The sequence below is a fragment of the Dermochelys coriacea genome, chromosome 7 (genome assembly GCF_009764565.3).
Source record: "Dermochelys coriacea isolate rDerCor1 chromosome 7, rDerCor1.pri.v4, whole genome shotgun sequence".
NCBI classification, from domain to species: domain Eukaryota; kingdom Metazoa; phylum Chordata; order Testudines; family Dermochelyidae; genus Dermochelys; species Dermochelys coriacea.
Window position 1 is genome coordinate 54428541 of NC_050074.1, and position 13654 is coordinate 54442194.

The 13654-nt window shown below is 48.6% G+C and overlaps 1 protein-coding gene across 4 annotated transcripts in view; it reads left to right on the top strand.

Annotated features, from left to right (window-relative positions):
- ZSWIM8 (zinc finger SWIM-type containing 8) overlaps positions 1-13654 on the top strand; it is a 127474-nt gene that overhangs the window by 112209 nt on the left and 1611 nt on the right. For 3 of the 4 annotated variants that reach the window (XM_038409733.2, XM_043519639.1, XM_038409737.2), the window contains 4 exons: positions 1477-1645; positions 4241-4414; positions 10699-10818; positions 12483-12661. In XM_038409733.2, the coding sequence (XP_038265661.1) occupies positions 1477-1645; positions 4241-4414; positions 10699-10818; positions 12483-12661 (642 nt within the window). The remainder of the gene's footprint in view (positions 1-1476; positions 1646-4240; positions 4415-10698; positions 10819-12482; positions 12662-13654) is intronic. The other variant, XM_038409734.2, reaches the window with a different exon arrangement.

Consider the following 13654-nt stretch of genomic DNA (forward strand, 5'->3'; position numbering starts at 1 on the left):
CTTCAGTACTGGGCAAACTGGTTGAAACTATAGTAAAGAACAAAATTGTCAGACACGTAGATGAACATAATTTGTTGGGGTTGAGTCAACATGGTTTTTGTAAAGGGAAATCATGCCTCAACAATCTACTAGAATTCTTTGAGGGGGTCGACAAGTGGGATCCAGTGGATATAGTATATTTAGATTTTCAGAAAGCCTTGACAAGGTCCCTCACCAAAAGGTCTTAAGCAAAGTAAGCAGTCATGGGATAAAAGGAAAGGTTCTCTCATGGATTGGTAGCTGGTTAAAAGATAGGAAACAAAGGATACAAATAAATGGTCAGTTTTCAGAATGGAGAGAGGTAAATAGTAGTGTTCCCCAGGGGTCAGTATTGGGCCCAGTCCTATTTAACATATTCATAAATGATCTGGAAGAAGAGGTAAACAGTGAGGTGGCAAAATTTGCAGATGATACAAAACTACTCAAGATAGTTAAGTCCCAGACAGACTGCAAAGAGCTACAAAAGGATCTCTCAAAACTGGGTGACTGGGCAACAAAATGGCAGATGAAATTCAATGTTGATAAATGCAAAGTAATGCACATTGGAAAACATAATCCCAACTACACATATAAAATGTTGGGGTCTAAATTAGCTGTTACCACTCAAGAAAGAGATCTTGGAGTCATTGTGGATAGTTCTCTGAAAACATCCATTCAATGTGCAGCTGAAGTCAAAAAAGTGAATAAAATGTTGGGACTCATTAGGAAAGGGATAGATAATAAGACAGAAAATATCATATCGCCTCTATATAAATCCATTGTACGCCCACATCTTGAATACTGTGTGCAGATGTGGTTGCCTCATCTCAAAAAAATATATTGGAAAAGGTTCAGAAAAGGGCAACAAAAATGATTAGGGGTATGGAACGGCTGCCATAGGAGGAGAGCTTAATAAGACTGGGACTTTTCAGTTTAGAAAAGAGATGACTAAGAGGGGATATGACAGATGTCTATAAACTCTTGACTGTTGTGGAGAAAGTGAATAAGGAAGTGTTTTTATCCCTTCACATTACACAAGAACCAGGGGACACCCAGTGAAATTAATAGGCATCAGGTTTAAAACAAAAGGAAGTACTTCACGCAACGCACAGCCAACCTGTGGAACTCGTTGCCAGGGGATGGTGTGAAGGCTAAAAGTATAACTGGGTTCCAAAAGGAATTACATGCGTTCATGGAGGATAGGTCCTTCAGTGGCTGTTAGCCAAGATGATCTGGGATGTAACTCCATAGTCTGGGTGTCCCTAAACCTCTGACTGCTAGAAAATGGGACTGGAAGAAGGGGGCATCACTCAAAATTGCCCTGTTCTGTTCATTCCCTCTGAAGCATCTGGCATTGGCCACTATCAGAAGACAGGATGCTGGGCTAGATGGACCTTTGGTTTGACCCAATATGGCCATTCTTATGTTTCTATGACTGATACCCAGCTTCCTTTCTAGGGTGTCCACCCAGCATTCATAGGAGCACAGTATCCCTATTCTGTAACAACTCCATCTCTGGCAGCTACAGCAGTGTCATTCCCCGGGGTGCCCGTCCCATCCATGACACAGATTGCAGTGCACCCGTACCATGCTGAGACAGGACTGTCACTGTCTTCCAACGTAGCAAGTGAGTATTTTGGCCCCCAGATGCTGTGTGTAGAAGTGTGGTTTATCTCAGACAGGACCCATGCATCTGGGACAGGACTATCACTGTTCTGAAATGTGCTCAGTGTGTGCATCGCAGCCCAGAGATGCACATGCAGAAGGAGGTTAGGCCCATGGTGCGGAAACACCTAATGCACGAATCAGAAGTAAACTAGCAAGTGGAACTTCAGTGTCGATCTGTTGAAGTTTCCAGAGTTTGACCCCTCAGACTAAATTGAGGCAGACACCTGCTAGCAGTCTGACTCCAGATAACTGGATGAGCTTTATTTCCCTCTCCTTCTGTCTGCAGTCATTCAAGTAAGGGAGGGCATGTGTGACATTTGTGGTTCTGTGAGGTCAGCTTCCAAGAGGTACTTGGAGCAGGAGGCAACAAAACTTCTGCCACAGAGACTTCCAAAGCCGCCTTCATCTTCATGAGAGCTTGGAAATGGTCTTGCCCCAAATGCATGTCCTTAGGAGAGAGAGTTGTCAGCAGGAGTACTTCAGGGGCAGTCTCTTAGTGACTCTGCAATGCTGCAGTTTGGCTGGAGTTCAGCCAGTGTGCAGTGCTGGGAACAGCTGTGTGACTATCACTGACCTGCTCCTGTGGGGCATAGCTCTGGCAGGAGATAGTTGGACCTGGGCTGAATTACACCATCACTTTCTATGAGAGCAGTATTGCATTTGGAAGTGGGCTGGTTCTTACTGTAAGTGCTGCCAGTGCCTCCCAACCAATAGAGTTCTGGAAGAGCCAGCACAGTGGGGCATTTGCTAGACATGTTGTCTTCCCTTCCATCCAGACGCTCAGGGAAAAGGGGCTTTTCTTTCTGCTTTTTTTTAACTGATGTAAAAATGACTAGAAAAACCTTGGAGGTCTCAGGAACTTAAAACTCCCCAGGTCTGCTCAGCCCAGCACCTTTACTTTCAGCTTCAGACTTCAGCTGTGTAGTGGTTGTGACTCTCAGCTTAGAAAAGCAGTTGCCGTTCTCTTCCCTGATGTGCTGGAGCCTGCAGGCTGTTTGCTCATCCTAGGTTAATGTACATGAATACAAACTGCCCCCTCTCTGACTGCCAGGATGTGCCTTACGTGAGTTTGGATTCTCTTGCAGTTTACATACTCTCTAGCTTTTAAAACACTGTTTCCAATGCCTGGATGCTGTTCAGAAAGTGCTTACCCATGTGATGGTGTCTAGCTCTGGGTGATGCTCAGCACACCCGTAGGGGTCTTTCTCCCTGGCTTGCCTTGGCAGGGATTTCAATTAGCTTTGTAATTTGTGTTTCCGATACCTTTCTGTCTGCTTGTGTGATGAGGTCAGACAGATCTGGTCATGAGACACACGTTGTCTCTTGGGGAGTGTGCATCTGACACGTGCTCATCTCTTAACTAACGTACACAGCGACAGAGAGCATATTTTGAAAAAAAAAAAAAAAAAGTGAATGAGACGAAATGAGAATATAGATTCCTCCTCAGGCTGACTTGCTTAGCCAGATGGATGTAGTTGCATATAGGGAGGCTGTGAAATAACGGCATCTACTCTGAAGCTGTGAGGCATGCTCCAACTCTCCCTATTAATGCCCTTCTCTGGGGGAGATTCAGATAAACTTTGATCCCTTGCCTGAGTCCACCTTATTGACTCACTTATTGTTAAGATTGTACATGCACAAATTAAGTGACATAACCTACCAGATTCTACCATCTGTATTTGGGGAGATGTCCCTCTCAATTCCTTCTCTGCCCTCACAGAGCTTTTTTAGAGGTTTTCCCACTGTTGTTTGAGTATTGGTGCAGCTTTACTGATGCTGGCTCTGGTGGAAGCTCTGCTGTCATCTCCATGGTCAGAGCTATAAAAGCACCAGTGGCTGGTCTACAACAGGACGCTCGCCATACCGAGCTTTGTTGGAGTCACAGTGATGCTACAGCGACACTGCAGATGTAGCTGAGGGAGGGGGAGTGGACCCCACCTCACATACTGTTCCACCCTTCTTAATAGTGTTCCTTCTGAATGACTGTCCCAGCCAGCTCTCAGTGGAGAACTCAGCTGAGGTACCCTGGGCAGAGGCCCTCCTCCTTGGGCAAGTCACCAGCAGAGGTGTTACTTAAGCCCAGTAAAGGCACTGGAGTCAGCAGCTCTTGTGACTCATGCTGCCCAATCTGTTCACACGAGTTGCCCACTGTTAACACAGACATTGGTCTGAAACGTCATTTCAGTTTTTCTCAAGCTCAAGTTGCAAAGAAATCAGATGGTGTATATTAATGAGTCCTAGCGTCTGTAGTACATGGTGTGCAGAGTGGGGCAGGAATGCATGCAAACTGACCCTTTTTAGGAGACTCAGTCCCTGTTTGTTAAGCAAATATGGATCTTATTTCCACTCTGTGCCTGGCAGCCCAGCTTTTTCCAGTCCACTTAAAAGGTGTCTCTGCTGTTCTCCACCAGTATGATTGCAGCTTTCAAATGGGGCAGTTAGCAGGATGGCATGGGCAGAGAAAGGGGTGCATGTGTCATGAGGGAGGTGGTGAATTAAGAACTTTTTCCTAGGCTTGGTTGTATGTCCTAATGCTGCTGTTCCTTCTCTCCAGTAGGGAGTGTCCATGCGGGATCGACATTCCCAGCAATTCCGGGAGCTTCCTTGACGGCTCTTTCCTCGCAGCCCAACTCCCTCGTTACAGGGGGCTTTCCTTCAGAGGATGAACAGCACAGTCAACCTGTGAGCCCCCAGGGTCTGCAGTACCTCCACTCTGCCTACCGAGTTGGTAAGGACAGCCAATCGTAGCTCCCATGGCCCTCAAGAGGGCTGCAGGAGGCTCTCACTGCTGTATGGTAATTCCCTGCTGCACCAGTCTGGTGATGATGGGACCATAGTCCCCTGGGGAAGGCTTATTCATTATCACGTTGATTCTGAGGTGTGGAGGCAAAGCAATTTCAGACTATCCAGTATCTCTGCTGAGCACTGTCAGTCTGCTGTAACTATGCAGATAGGGAAGGGTAGATAGACATGCAATGGGGAAACCAGTCCAATAATCCAGAAAATGACTGTTCAGGAGTTTGGGTAGGTTATGAAGGGGATGAATGAAATACAGCTCTGCAGGCAGATGAGTGTTCAGCCGCCATGCAGGAGACTGGGATTCAGTTTCTGCTGCTCCTAGCAGAGCTTTTAAGCTATGGCCATGCCTCCAGTTCTCTCTCTCTCCCTTGGCCACATGCACACAAGTGCACATATGCATTCCTGAGCAAACTGGCTACAAGACAATAAATAATCCCCCAGAAACTCTCCCTGGACTGTCACTGGCCTGGGGTGTTGGAGCCCCGGGGCCTGTGACTGGTCACAGATCATATTAATGTATATGGTGCTGTAAATTTTACAAACACATTCCTGGAAGGGCGTCTACTGCAAGACAGGGACGACAGACACAGGACAGTAGGTTGGGACAGGGAGAGCCAGGGTAAATCTGGGGTGAGAAGCTGGAAGGGAAGGGTGCCTGGAAGGGAAGTGGCTTTTCAGGAGTGCTCTGAGGGAGAAGAAGATGCTAATCAGCCAGTAACAGGGGGAGTTCTTCGCGTGATTGCACATCTATTCCACTTCAGGGGTGCACATGCCCCGTGCCCTAGCATCAGAGATTTTTCCTTTAGCAGTACCTGTCCATGTGGCGCGTACACTCTCTGGAGCCTCGTGCTGCTGCGCCAGGGTATAAAGGGCAAAGCTGCCCCCAACCCCTGTCAAGTCCTTGTTACCGCCTGTGATGGTTGTTGGTGCTGTCTACCTTGCTACTGCAAGTGTTCTCCCTGTCTGAGTGTTTATATTGGGTGTCGTTTTTTTACTAGTAAGTTTTCTTGTTTTTCAAACTGCTGTATTAAATGTTTACTATGGTTCCTGCCTGTTTGGGGTACCAATGCCCCGTCCTGGGGCATGCATCAGTCCCCAGGCTTCAAACCTTGTGATGAATGCAAGAAGCCAGTGCCAGTCAGTGACCTGGGCTCCAGGTGTTGAAGTGCCTAGGAGAAGCTCACATTGGGGACAGGTGTCAAATCTTCAGGGACTTTAGGTCTAGAACTGAAAAGTCGGACTAAAGCACCTTCTTATGGAGGCAGCTCAGCACCTACCCTCAGCCTTCCTGTTTTGGGTGCTGAGGCACCAAGCTCCTCTGCTTTGGGTAGGAGCGCTCCTCCTGTCATGGCAGAGTCTCGATGCTGAACTTCTTCTCTGGTAATGAAGAAGCAGCACTGAAGACTGCACTGAGGGACATGTTGTCTAGGAGATCATGGTCCCTAGCACTACAGTCCAATGGACAAGCTGGGAAGGAGGATAGTGTGTGTGTGTGTGCTTGGTGCCAAGGCACTCCCCAGTCGTCCAGACAGCTCTGGCACTGGTATGGGTGCCTTTGAGACTGACCTCTGAGGAATGCTGTTCAGTGGTATCGTCATCTTTGGCTCTCCCGGTGCTGTCAATGCTTGAGGCATGTGCTGTGACAAGCCATCTGCCGAGTCTCTTGGTGCCAGCTATGCTGGTGGTTCAAGAGACATCTCATCCGGTTCTGAGTGATTCTCGCATGTATTTGCTGGCTACAAGAATTCAGTACCTGGTATGGCAGGCACTTCTGGACACTCTGGTACCCCCTCGTACAGTACTGTCGAGACGCAGGCAGGCAAAGATTTCCCTGATGCTGTCCTCTCCGGACTCCTGGCACCAAGAGGCTCCACACCTCCTTGGTCGGATGACTCAGGATTGTCTTCAGAGTCAGAAATTGGGTTTTAATTGGGTGTTGCGGCCACATCATGTAAGCCATCGTTCTCCTCCAAGAGGTTTTCACCTCAGGTATCCAGCAGAACCTCCGTATTGGCTGGCCAGTAGGGAGCCACTCTGTGGCCATATCAGTGGCTCTCTTGGAACCTATGGGGTTTCCCCCTGCCTCCAGATTGTCTATGAACCCTCCCTCCTCTGCATCCTCCAGCAGATGTCATGAAGCTGCATGACAAGAACTGCAGGAAGCAGCTTCCTGTACTGAGCTTGGTACCGAACATGGGTAGTCTGCCCCAGTGACTCCCCCTTTGGAGGAATTGGGGGAAGCTCCACCCCAACCAATCTTGGGCACATCCTCCTGATTGCTCGATGAGGCGGTAGCATCCGGTATTTCCTCACCTCCCCCAAACAATTACAGGGCCCACCAGGGCCTCTTAAAGAGGGTGCCTTCCTCCTGAGATATCCCAGTCTCCTGCATGGCTGCTGAATGCTTGTTTGCTTCAAGGAATAAAGGGAAAAGTTACAGGAGGGTATCACATGTGTCTCTTTCATTCACCATGAGCTCATCCAGACAGCCTGGGAACACCAAACAGTTAGTTTGACATTCTCATCAAGGACAGTTTGCCAGTTTCTCCTACCCTGGTGTTTTCCGACATGCTAGCCTGCTTCCTAAGTGATTAGTCCCACATCCAAAGCCTCACGCAACCAATAAGAAGAGGCGGCTGCACACTCTAGATGTCAGGCACACCCTGGTGGTCTACCTGAAATGCACCAACCCCTTCCGCAGATCGACCCAGCTCTTTATTGCAATAGCACAAGGATTAAGGGCCTTCTGGTGTCCTGTCAGAGGATTTCAAATTGGATCACCACCTGCATCCGTACTTTTTATGAGTTGGCACAGGCTCCACTGATAGTGAAGGCTCACTCAACTATGGCTCAGGCATCTTCCGCTGCCTTCCTGACACGCGTCCCTATCCAGAACATCTGCAGGGCCGCGACGTGGTCTTTGGTACACTTGTTCACAACACATTATGTCATCACCCAGCAAGCCAGAGACGTCACTGGATTTGACAGAACTGTGTTGCAGTTGACACGTCCATGAACTCCGAACCTGCCTTCGATGATACTGCTTGGGAGTCGCCTACAATGAAATGGACATGAGCAAGCACTCAAAGAAGAAAAGACCGTTACTAACCTTTCGTAACTGCTTTTCTTCAAGATATGTTGCTCGTGTTCATTCCATGACCCATTCTCCTTCTCCACTGTCGGAGTTCTGGCAAGAAGGAACCAAGGGAGGGGGGAGCCAGCAGTGCCTCTTGTACCAGTGTGTTCGTGTGCCACTCCATAAGGCGTCAGAACCGGTCCCCTATGGATGCCACTGAGGAAAAAACTTCAGACACTGATGCATGTGGCGAGCATGCACACCTAACATGGAATGGACATGAGCAACGTATCTCGAAGAACAACATTTACGAAAGATGATTCTTTCCTTACAGATAACACTGCAGTGATGATCTGTGTGAACAGAGAATGGGGTTCAGTCATTGCTTCTGGGTCAAGAAGCAATATTGCTTTGGAAGTTTTGCATCAACAGCTCAATCCACCTCAAAGCCTCCTGCCTTCTGGGTGTCCAGAAGAGTCTGGCAGACCTGTTGAGAAGATCATGTACCAGTCACCATGAGTGGCCTCTCCACCCATATAGAGTCCGACACATTTTCCAACCCTGGGGCGTTCCCCACATAAACCTGTTTGCAACTCGACGACACATCTGCTTTGTTCATGAGGTGGTCATAGTTTGGGGTCTCTGATGGACACTTTTCTGTAGTCCTGGAAAGACAATCTAATGTATGCATACCTTTGGTTCCCTGGGTGCTGTTAAAAACCAAAACACAGCCATGCTTGCATTATACTCAATAGCACTTCCGTGGCCTCGCTATCACTGGTTTTCCACACTGCTGGCCCTCTCTACCAGGGTTCCACTGACATTACTGCCAGACCCGACCTGATCTCACAGGACCACAGTCACCACCTTCATCCCAACTTGGAGGCCCTTCACCTTACAGACTGGATGCTCCATGGTTAACACCTCAGGAAGAGTTCTGTTTAAGGGATGTGCAAAATGTCCTCTGGAATAGTAGAAAATCTTCTCCTAAGTACACTTACCTCTTGAAGTGGAAAAGATTCTCCCTCTGGTCTCAGCAAAAAGGTGTTTCTTGGTTCCAAGCTCCAATACAACATGTACTGGACTATTTGTTATACCTGCAACAGCAAATTCTGGCCATTAGTTCCATCAGGATGCACCTAGTAGCTCTCTCTACTTTCTGATGTCCAATTGGTAATTGCTCGCTTTTTTGCAGCCCCATGTCACTTGAGAAGGATCTGGATCATTTGTATCCCCAAGTAGATGACCTGATTCCCCCCTTGGGATTTAAACCTGGGTCCACCCTTTGAACCGCTGGCTATCTATTTGTTACTTCATCTGTCAATGAAAGTAGCCTTTTTGATTGGAAATATGTCTCCAAGGAGAGTAGGAGAATTGAGAACCGTGTGTCTGCTCCGGTATATGTTTGTGCTACAACATGCCCAGTGCAGCACCACCGAACTGCACATTCAACCAGATCTCATACAGCCTCTGGATCCTTTCTACCTTAAGTGCCTGTTCTGGACATTGGTAAAGTTGCAACTTGGTCTTCAGTACGTACATTTGCTTTTCATTATGCCTTCTCTCAACACTATAGAAATGGTTCCAGATTTGGATGTGTAGATCTTCAGTGATTATTCAGATAGAATTTGATCCCACCTCTGGGTTGAACGGCGTGTGACTCCCCTGAAGTGGAATGGACATGTGGAATCACTCGAAGAAGAAAAATGGGAGCCGTTGTTCTCCGAGATGTGTTGCACGTGTCCATTCCACAACCCGTCGTCCTTCCTCTCTCTATTGGTGGAGCCCTGTGCAGATACAAAATTTGTATCTGTATCGTATCCGCAAAAATGACCTGCAGATAGCTGCAGATTTACAGGGTTTTAGACATATAATCTGGATCTGCATTCCGCAGAAATGGCCCCCGGATGCAGATATCTGTTGCTATAAAGCGGATAGCTGCGGATTTGCAGAGCTCTATCTATTAGAGTCTGTCTGGTAAGAAGGAACTGAGGGGACTGTGCAACACATTTCCTAGAACAACAGGTACCAAACCGGTTAGTAACCGTTTTTTAGTTGCAGACACAGAGGCAGGATGATGATAGGCACCGAGTGGAAGCGGTAAAAGAGAGCACTGAAGCGTGACTGGGGGGAATGGGGAGGAGGCCTGTAGGTGAGGACAAGGAGCTTGAAACTGATGCTTGTTTAAGTGATAAGCCAGTGAGAAGATGGGGAAGGCCGCAGCTAGGAAGAGGAGCTACCAGAATGGAAAAGCTGAAATGATGGAAGTGTGGGCATTGCAGCATAATTGCATGGTCTGTCTCTTGCAGCTGAATGTGCTGCTTTTAGATTGTCTGTTACTGCCGGACGACGGTGTCCAGTTTTAAGCACGAGAGTAATTAACTTTTGGCACAGCTTACCCTGGGGTGTGGTAGATTCTCCATCACTGGCGATTTTTAATTCAAGATTGGACTTTTTCTAAAAAACATGGTCCAGTTCAAACAGGAATTAGTTTGGGGAAGTCCTATGGTCTGTGTTATGCAGGAGGTCAGACTGTCCCCTCTGGCTGTGTAAGCTCTGAGTCCATGAACAAAGGGGAACCAATAACAATGCTATAGGGATGTGGTGCTCCTGAACTGCCAGCTCACCTAGCAAAACATTTGGGGCCCTGCATGCAACCAGAACTGCCAAGAGCACTAATGAAGTCCCTTTGCAGCCCCAGTGAGCTGTTTGCTATGCAGAGATTTCCAGCCTGGGATTGGTGTGGGGTGCTAGCTGCCCTTCAGCTCCACCTGTGTTAGTTATCTTCAAGATGTGCACTTTATCTCCTGGGGAGCTATTTGCTGCTCTGTATGCAGTGGGGATCTGCTCTGTATGCACTGATGGTGTAGCTATGTCGGTCCCAGGATATCGGAGAGGCAAGGTGGGTGAGGTAATCTCTTTTATTGGCCCAACTTCTGCTGATGAGAGAGACAAGCTTTTAAGCTTACACAGAGCAGTTCCTCAGGTTTGGGAAATGTACTCATTGGATCTGATGTCAGCCTAGGCGACAGTATAGAGCTAAGTCAGCTGGATAGGGGAAGAATCTCCATGGGGCCAGGGTGCCTCTTCTTGCTTGGTTGGAATGCTGTTTGACTCTGACTGCCCTGTTCCCGCAGGGATGCTGGCACTGGAAATGCTTGGCCGGAGAGCTCACAACGACCATCCAAACAACTTCTCCCGCAGCCCACCCTACACAGAAGATGTGAAATGGCTTCTGGGGTTAGCTGCCAAGCTAGGTAAGGAGCTGGGGAGCTCTCTGGCCCTTGCATGCAGGGTTATGTGCCCTGGAGGAAGGCCCTGTTTTCTCATCTCCTAGGGCAGAATCAGTGGGCCTCAGAATTGAACAACTGCACCAGGAAAGAGTTGGTTGGGTCCACTTCTGCCTCCGTTCCCTGGGGTGTTTGGGAGCTCCCCTCAGCCCATTCGATGGTGGCCTCTCTGGATTCTATAGTAGGCTAAGCATGAAATTCCAAGGTGCTGCATGAGCACATGGAGTTGGACAGGACACAGTGCTCCAATAATTTTATTAATTGGCATTTTCAACAGCCCCTAGGGGTTGCAGTCCAGGCCACAGACCTAAGACACCCTGTGCCACCCCTGCCTTTCCTGGTATTCATGCCCTCTGAGACCCTCTGTAATGATAAATGCCTGACTCACCAGGAGAACTATGTGGAGAAAGGTAAATTCCATTTCACTGAGGATTTGAAATTGAAATTCTATGTGAAAGGGAATGGAGCCCAGAGGCAGGTGGATTGCACCAGAGCTGTGGACTCTGGAAGGCCTCGGTCACCAGCCCTGGGGCTGAGTGCATGGCTGGCTGCCCTGGGACCATGGAAGCCTGGGAACCCTACATGCAGGCAGGCAGGAAACCCTGTCTGGTTTCTTCGGTAGTTCAGCAAAATGGGACCATCTCCACAAAACATTCCGATTTTGCCAACTGGCAGATTGCAACAAAACACTGATCCATCAGGATTTCTGAACAGCACGTGTCTCCAGTTCTATTTCCCCAGCCCTGTTTGGTCTGGTCTGAACAGCAAATTTCTGATTCTCCCACTTAGCCACCCCTGGAAGCTGGAAGAGCAGGCCTAGATGACAGTGCTCGAGGCGCAGCTACACTTGGGCTTCCACTGTTAGTGTCGCTGCGGAGCTGCACTGGTCATAGTGCAGTGGTGGAAACTCCAAAATTGTCCAGTTTTACCAAGGACTTAATGTTGTGTGTCCTTGTGTCCCAGGAGGGAAAGCAGAGGAAATGGAAATGGAACATACTGTCCTCTTGCTGGCTAAGTGTCTTGGTGATTGGATGATCCCCCCCCAATGCACAGTTTCCTTTCATGTTCCTTTAAAGGGATGTAAGTTGGGAGCAATGCCGTCTCTCCTCACCCCTGATAGATACCTATGAGTGTGATCTCTTTTCCCCTGGAGTGGGGTTGTGTTTCCTGGTCTCTGCCTCTCCCTCGTATGGGAAGTGCAGCTTCAAATGCTGGTCTCTCCGACTGGAGCCAGTGTTGCCACCGGGGAGCTGATTGATTTCTGATGGGTTGATTTCTCCTCTCTCCTTTGAGTCATAGAATATCAGGTTGGAAGGGACCTCAGGAGGTCATCTAGTCCAACCCCCTGCTCAAAGCAGGACCAATCCCCAACTAAATTATCCCAGCCAGGGCTTTGTCAAGCCTGACCTTAAAAACTTCTAAGGAAGGAGATTCCACCACCTCTCTGGGTAACGCATTCCAGTGTTTCACCACCCTCCTAGTGAAAAAGTTTTTCCTAATATCCAACCTAAACTTCCCCCACTGCAACTTGAAACCATTACTCCTTGTTCTGTCATCTGCTACCACTGGGAACAGTCTAGATCCATCCATTCTTGACATCCTGTTGCTCTTTTTCCCCCTTTCTTATGCAGGTGTAAACTATGTACATCAGTTCTGCGTTGGCGCAGCCAAGGGCGTGCTGAGCCCTTTCGTGCTGCAGGAGATCATCATGGAAGCACTGCAAAGGCTCAACCCTGCCCATGTCCACAACCACCTGCGCACTCCAGCCTTCCATCAGCTGGTGCAGCGGTGCCAGCAGGCATACATGCAGGTAGGGTTCTGCCTGACCCCTGCTTCCAAAAGCTGCCAGGCTAGTTTCTCTACAACTGCAGGCACTGCTCTGGCGTGGGGCGGGATGGGAATCCATTGACTGCTCTGACTGGGCTGATCTGTCTAGCTCTCTGAACTGGTGCATCACATGGGAAATCTCTTCCTAGCATGGAGAGATTGTCTCCAAAGCATGCCACAAATATCCATTCTTCCCCTCCCTGTCCCACCTGCACCTGCTAGCTGGAGTGTTTGCCTCAAGGTGCCTGCTCCTGTCTCCAGCCCTGTGGAGGAGCATCTTACCCCATTGCTCCATGCACTCTGCTCCTTTCGTTGTTCTCTTCCTTCCCTGCTTGTTCCTGCCTCCAAGTTCTACCTTATTTTTCACTCTTGTATCCTCTTTTTCCCGCTCCCACTCCAGGTTTTCTCCCCACATCACCTGCCCAACCTGGCTGCCTCTCTCCCTGTCTGGGTCTCCTCTTACCATTTGTAGCCCCCCTTCTTCAGGTTTCCAGACCCCTTTCTATCCTTCACCCCTTCTCCCGCACTCCCATTTACAAAAAGAAAAGGAGTACTTGTGGCACCGTACTCCTTTTCTTTTTGTGAATACAGACTAACATGGCTGCTACTCTGAAACTCCCATTTATAGGTGTTTAGAGGAGGCAGACTGGCCAGTGGCCCAGGGTTTATTGAAAACAGGACAAATCCCAGTTTGTGGCCAGCTGGGATACCAGGGTGTACTTCCAAGCCAGGGCAGTCCTGGCAAAAATGGCCAGGGGACCAATCCACACACCTGTTGCTCTGTGAATAAATTATCAGAGGGGTGAGGACACTGATCTAATGTCTGTTAAATATACTAACCTGCCACCTAGAGGCTATTTGGTGTAACAGATCTCTGTGTGAGAACTACTGCTTGGCTTGAAATGTTTTTGCAAAATACGTGAAAGGAACATCATCCCATACACTGTGCCAGCAGCACTGGGGCCTCAGCCAAGAG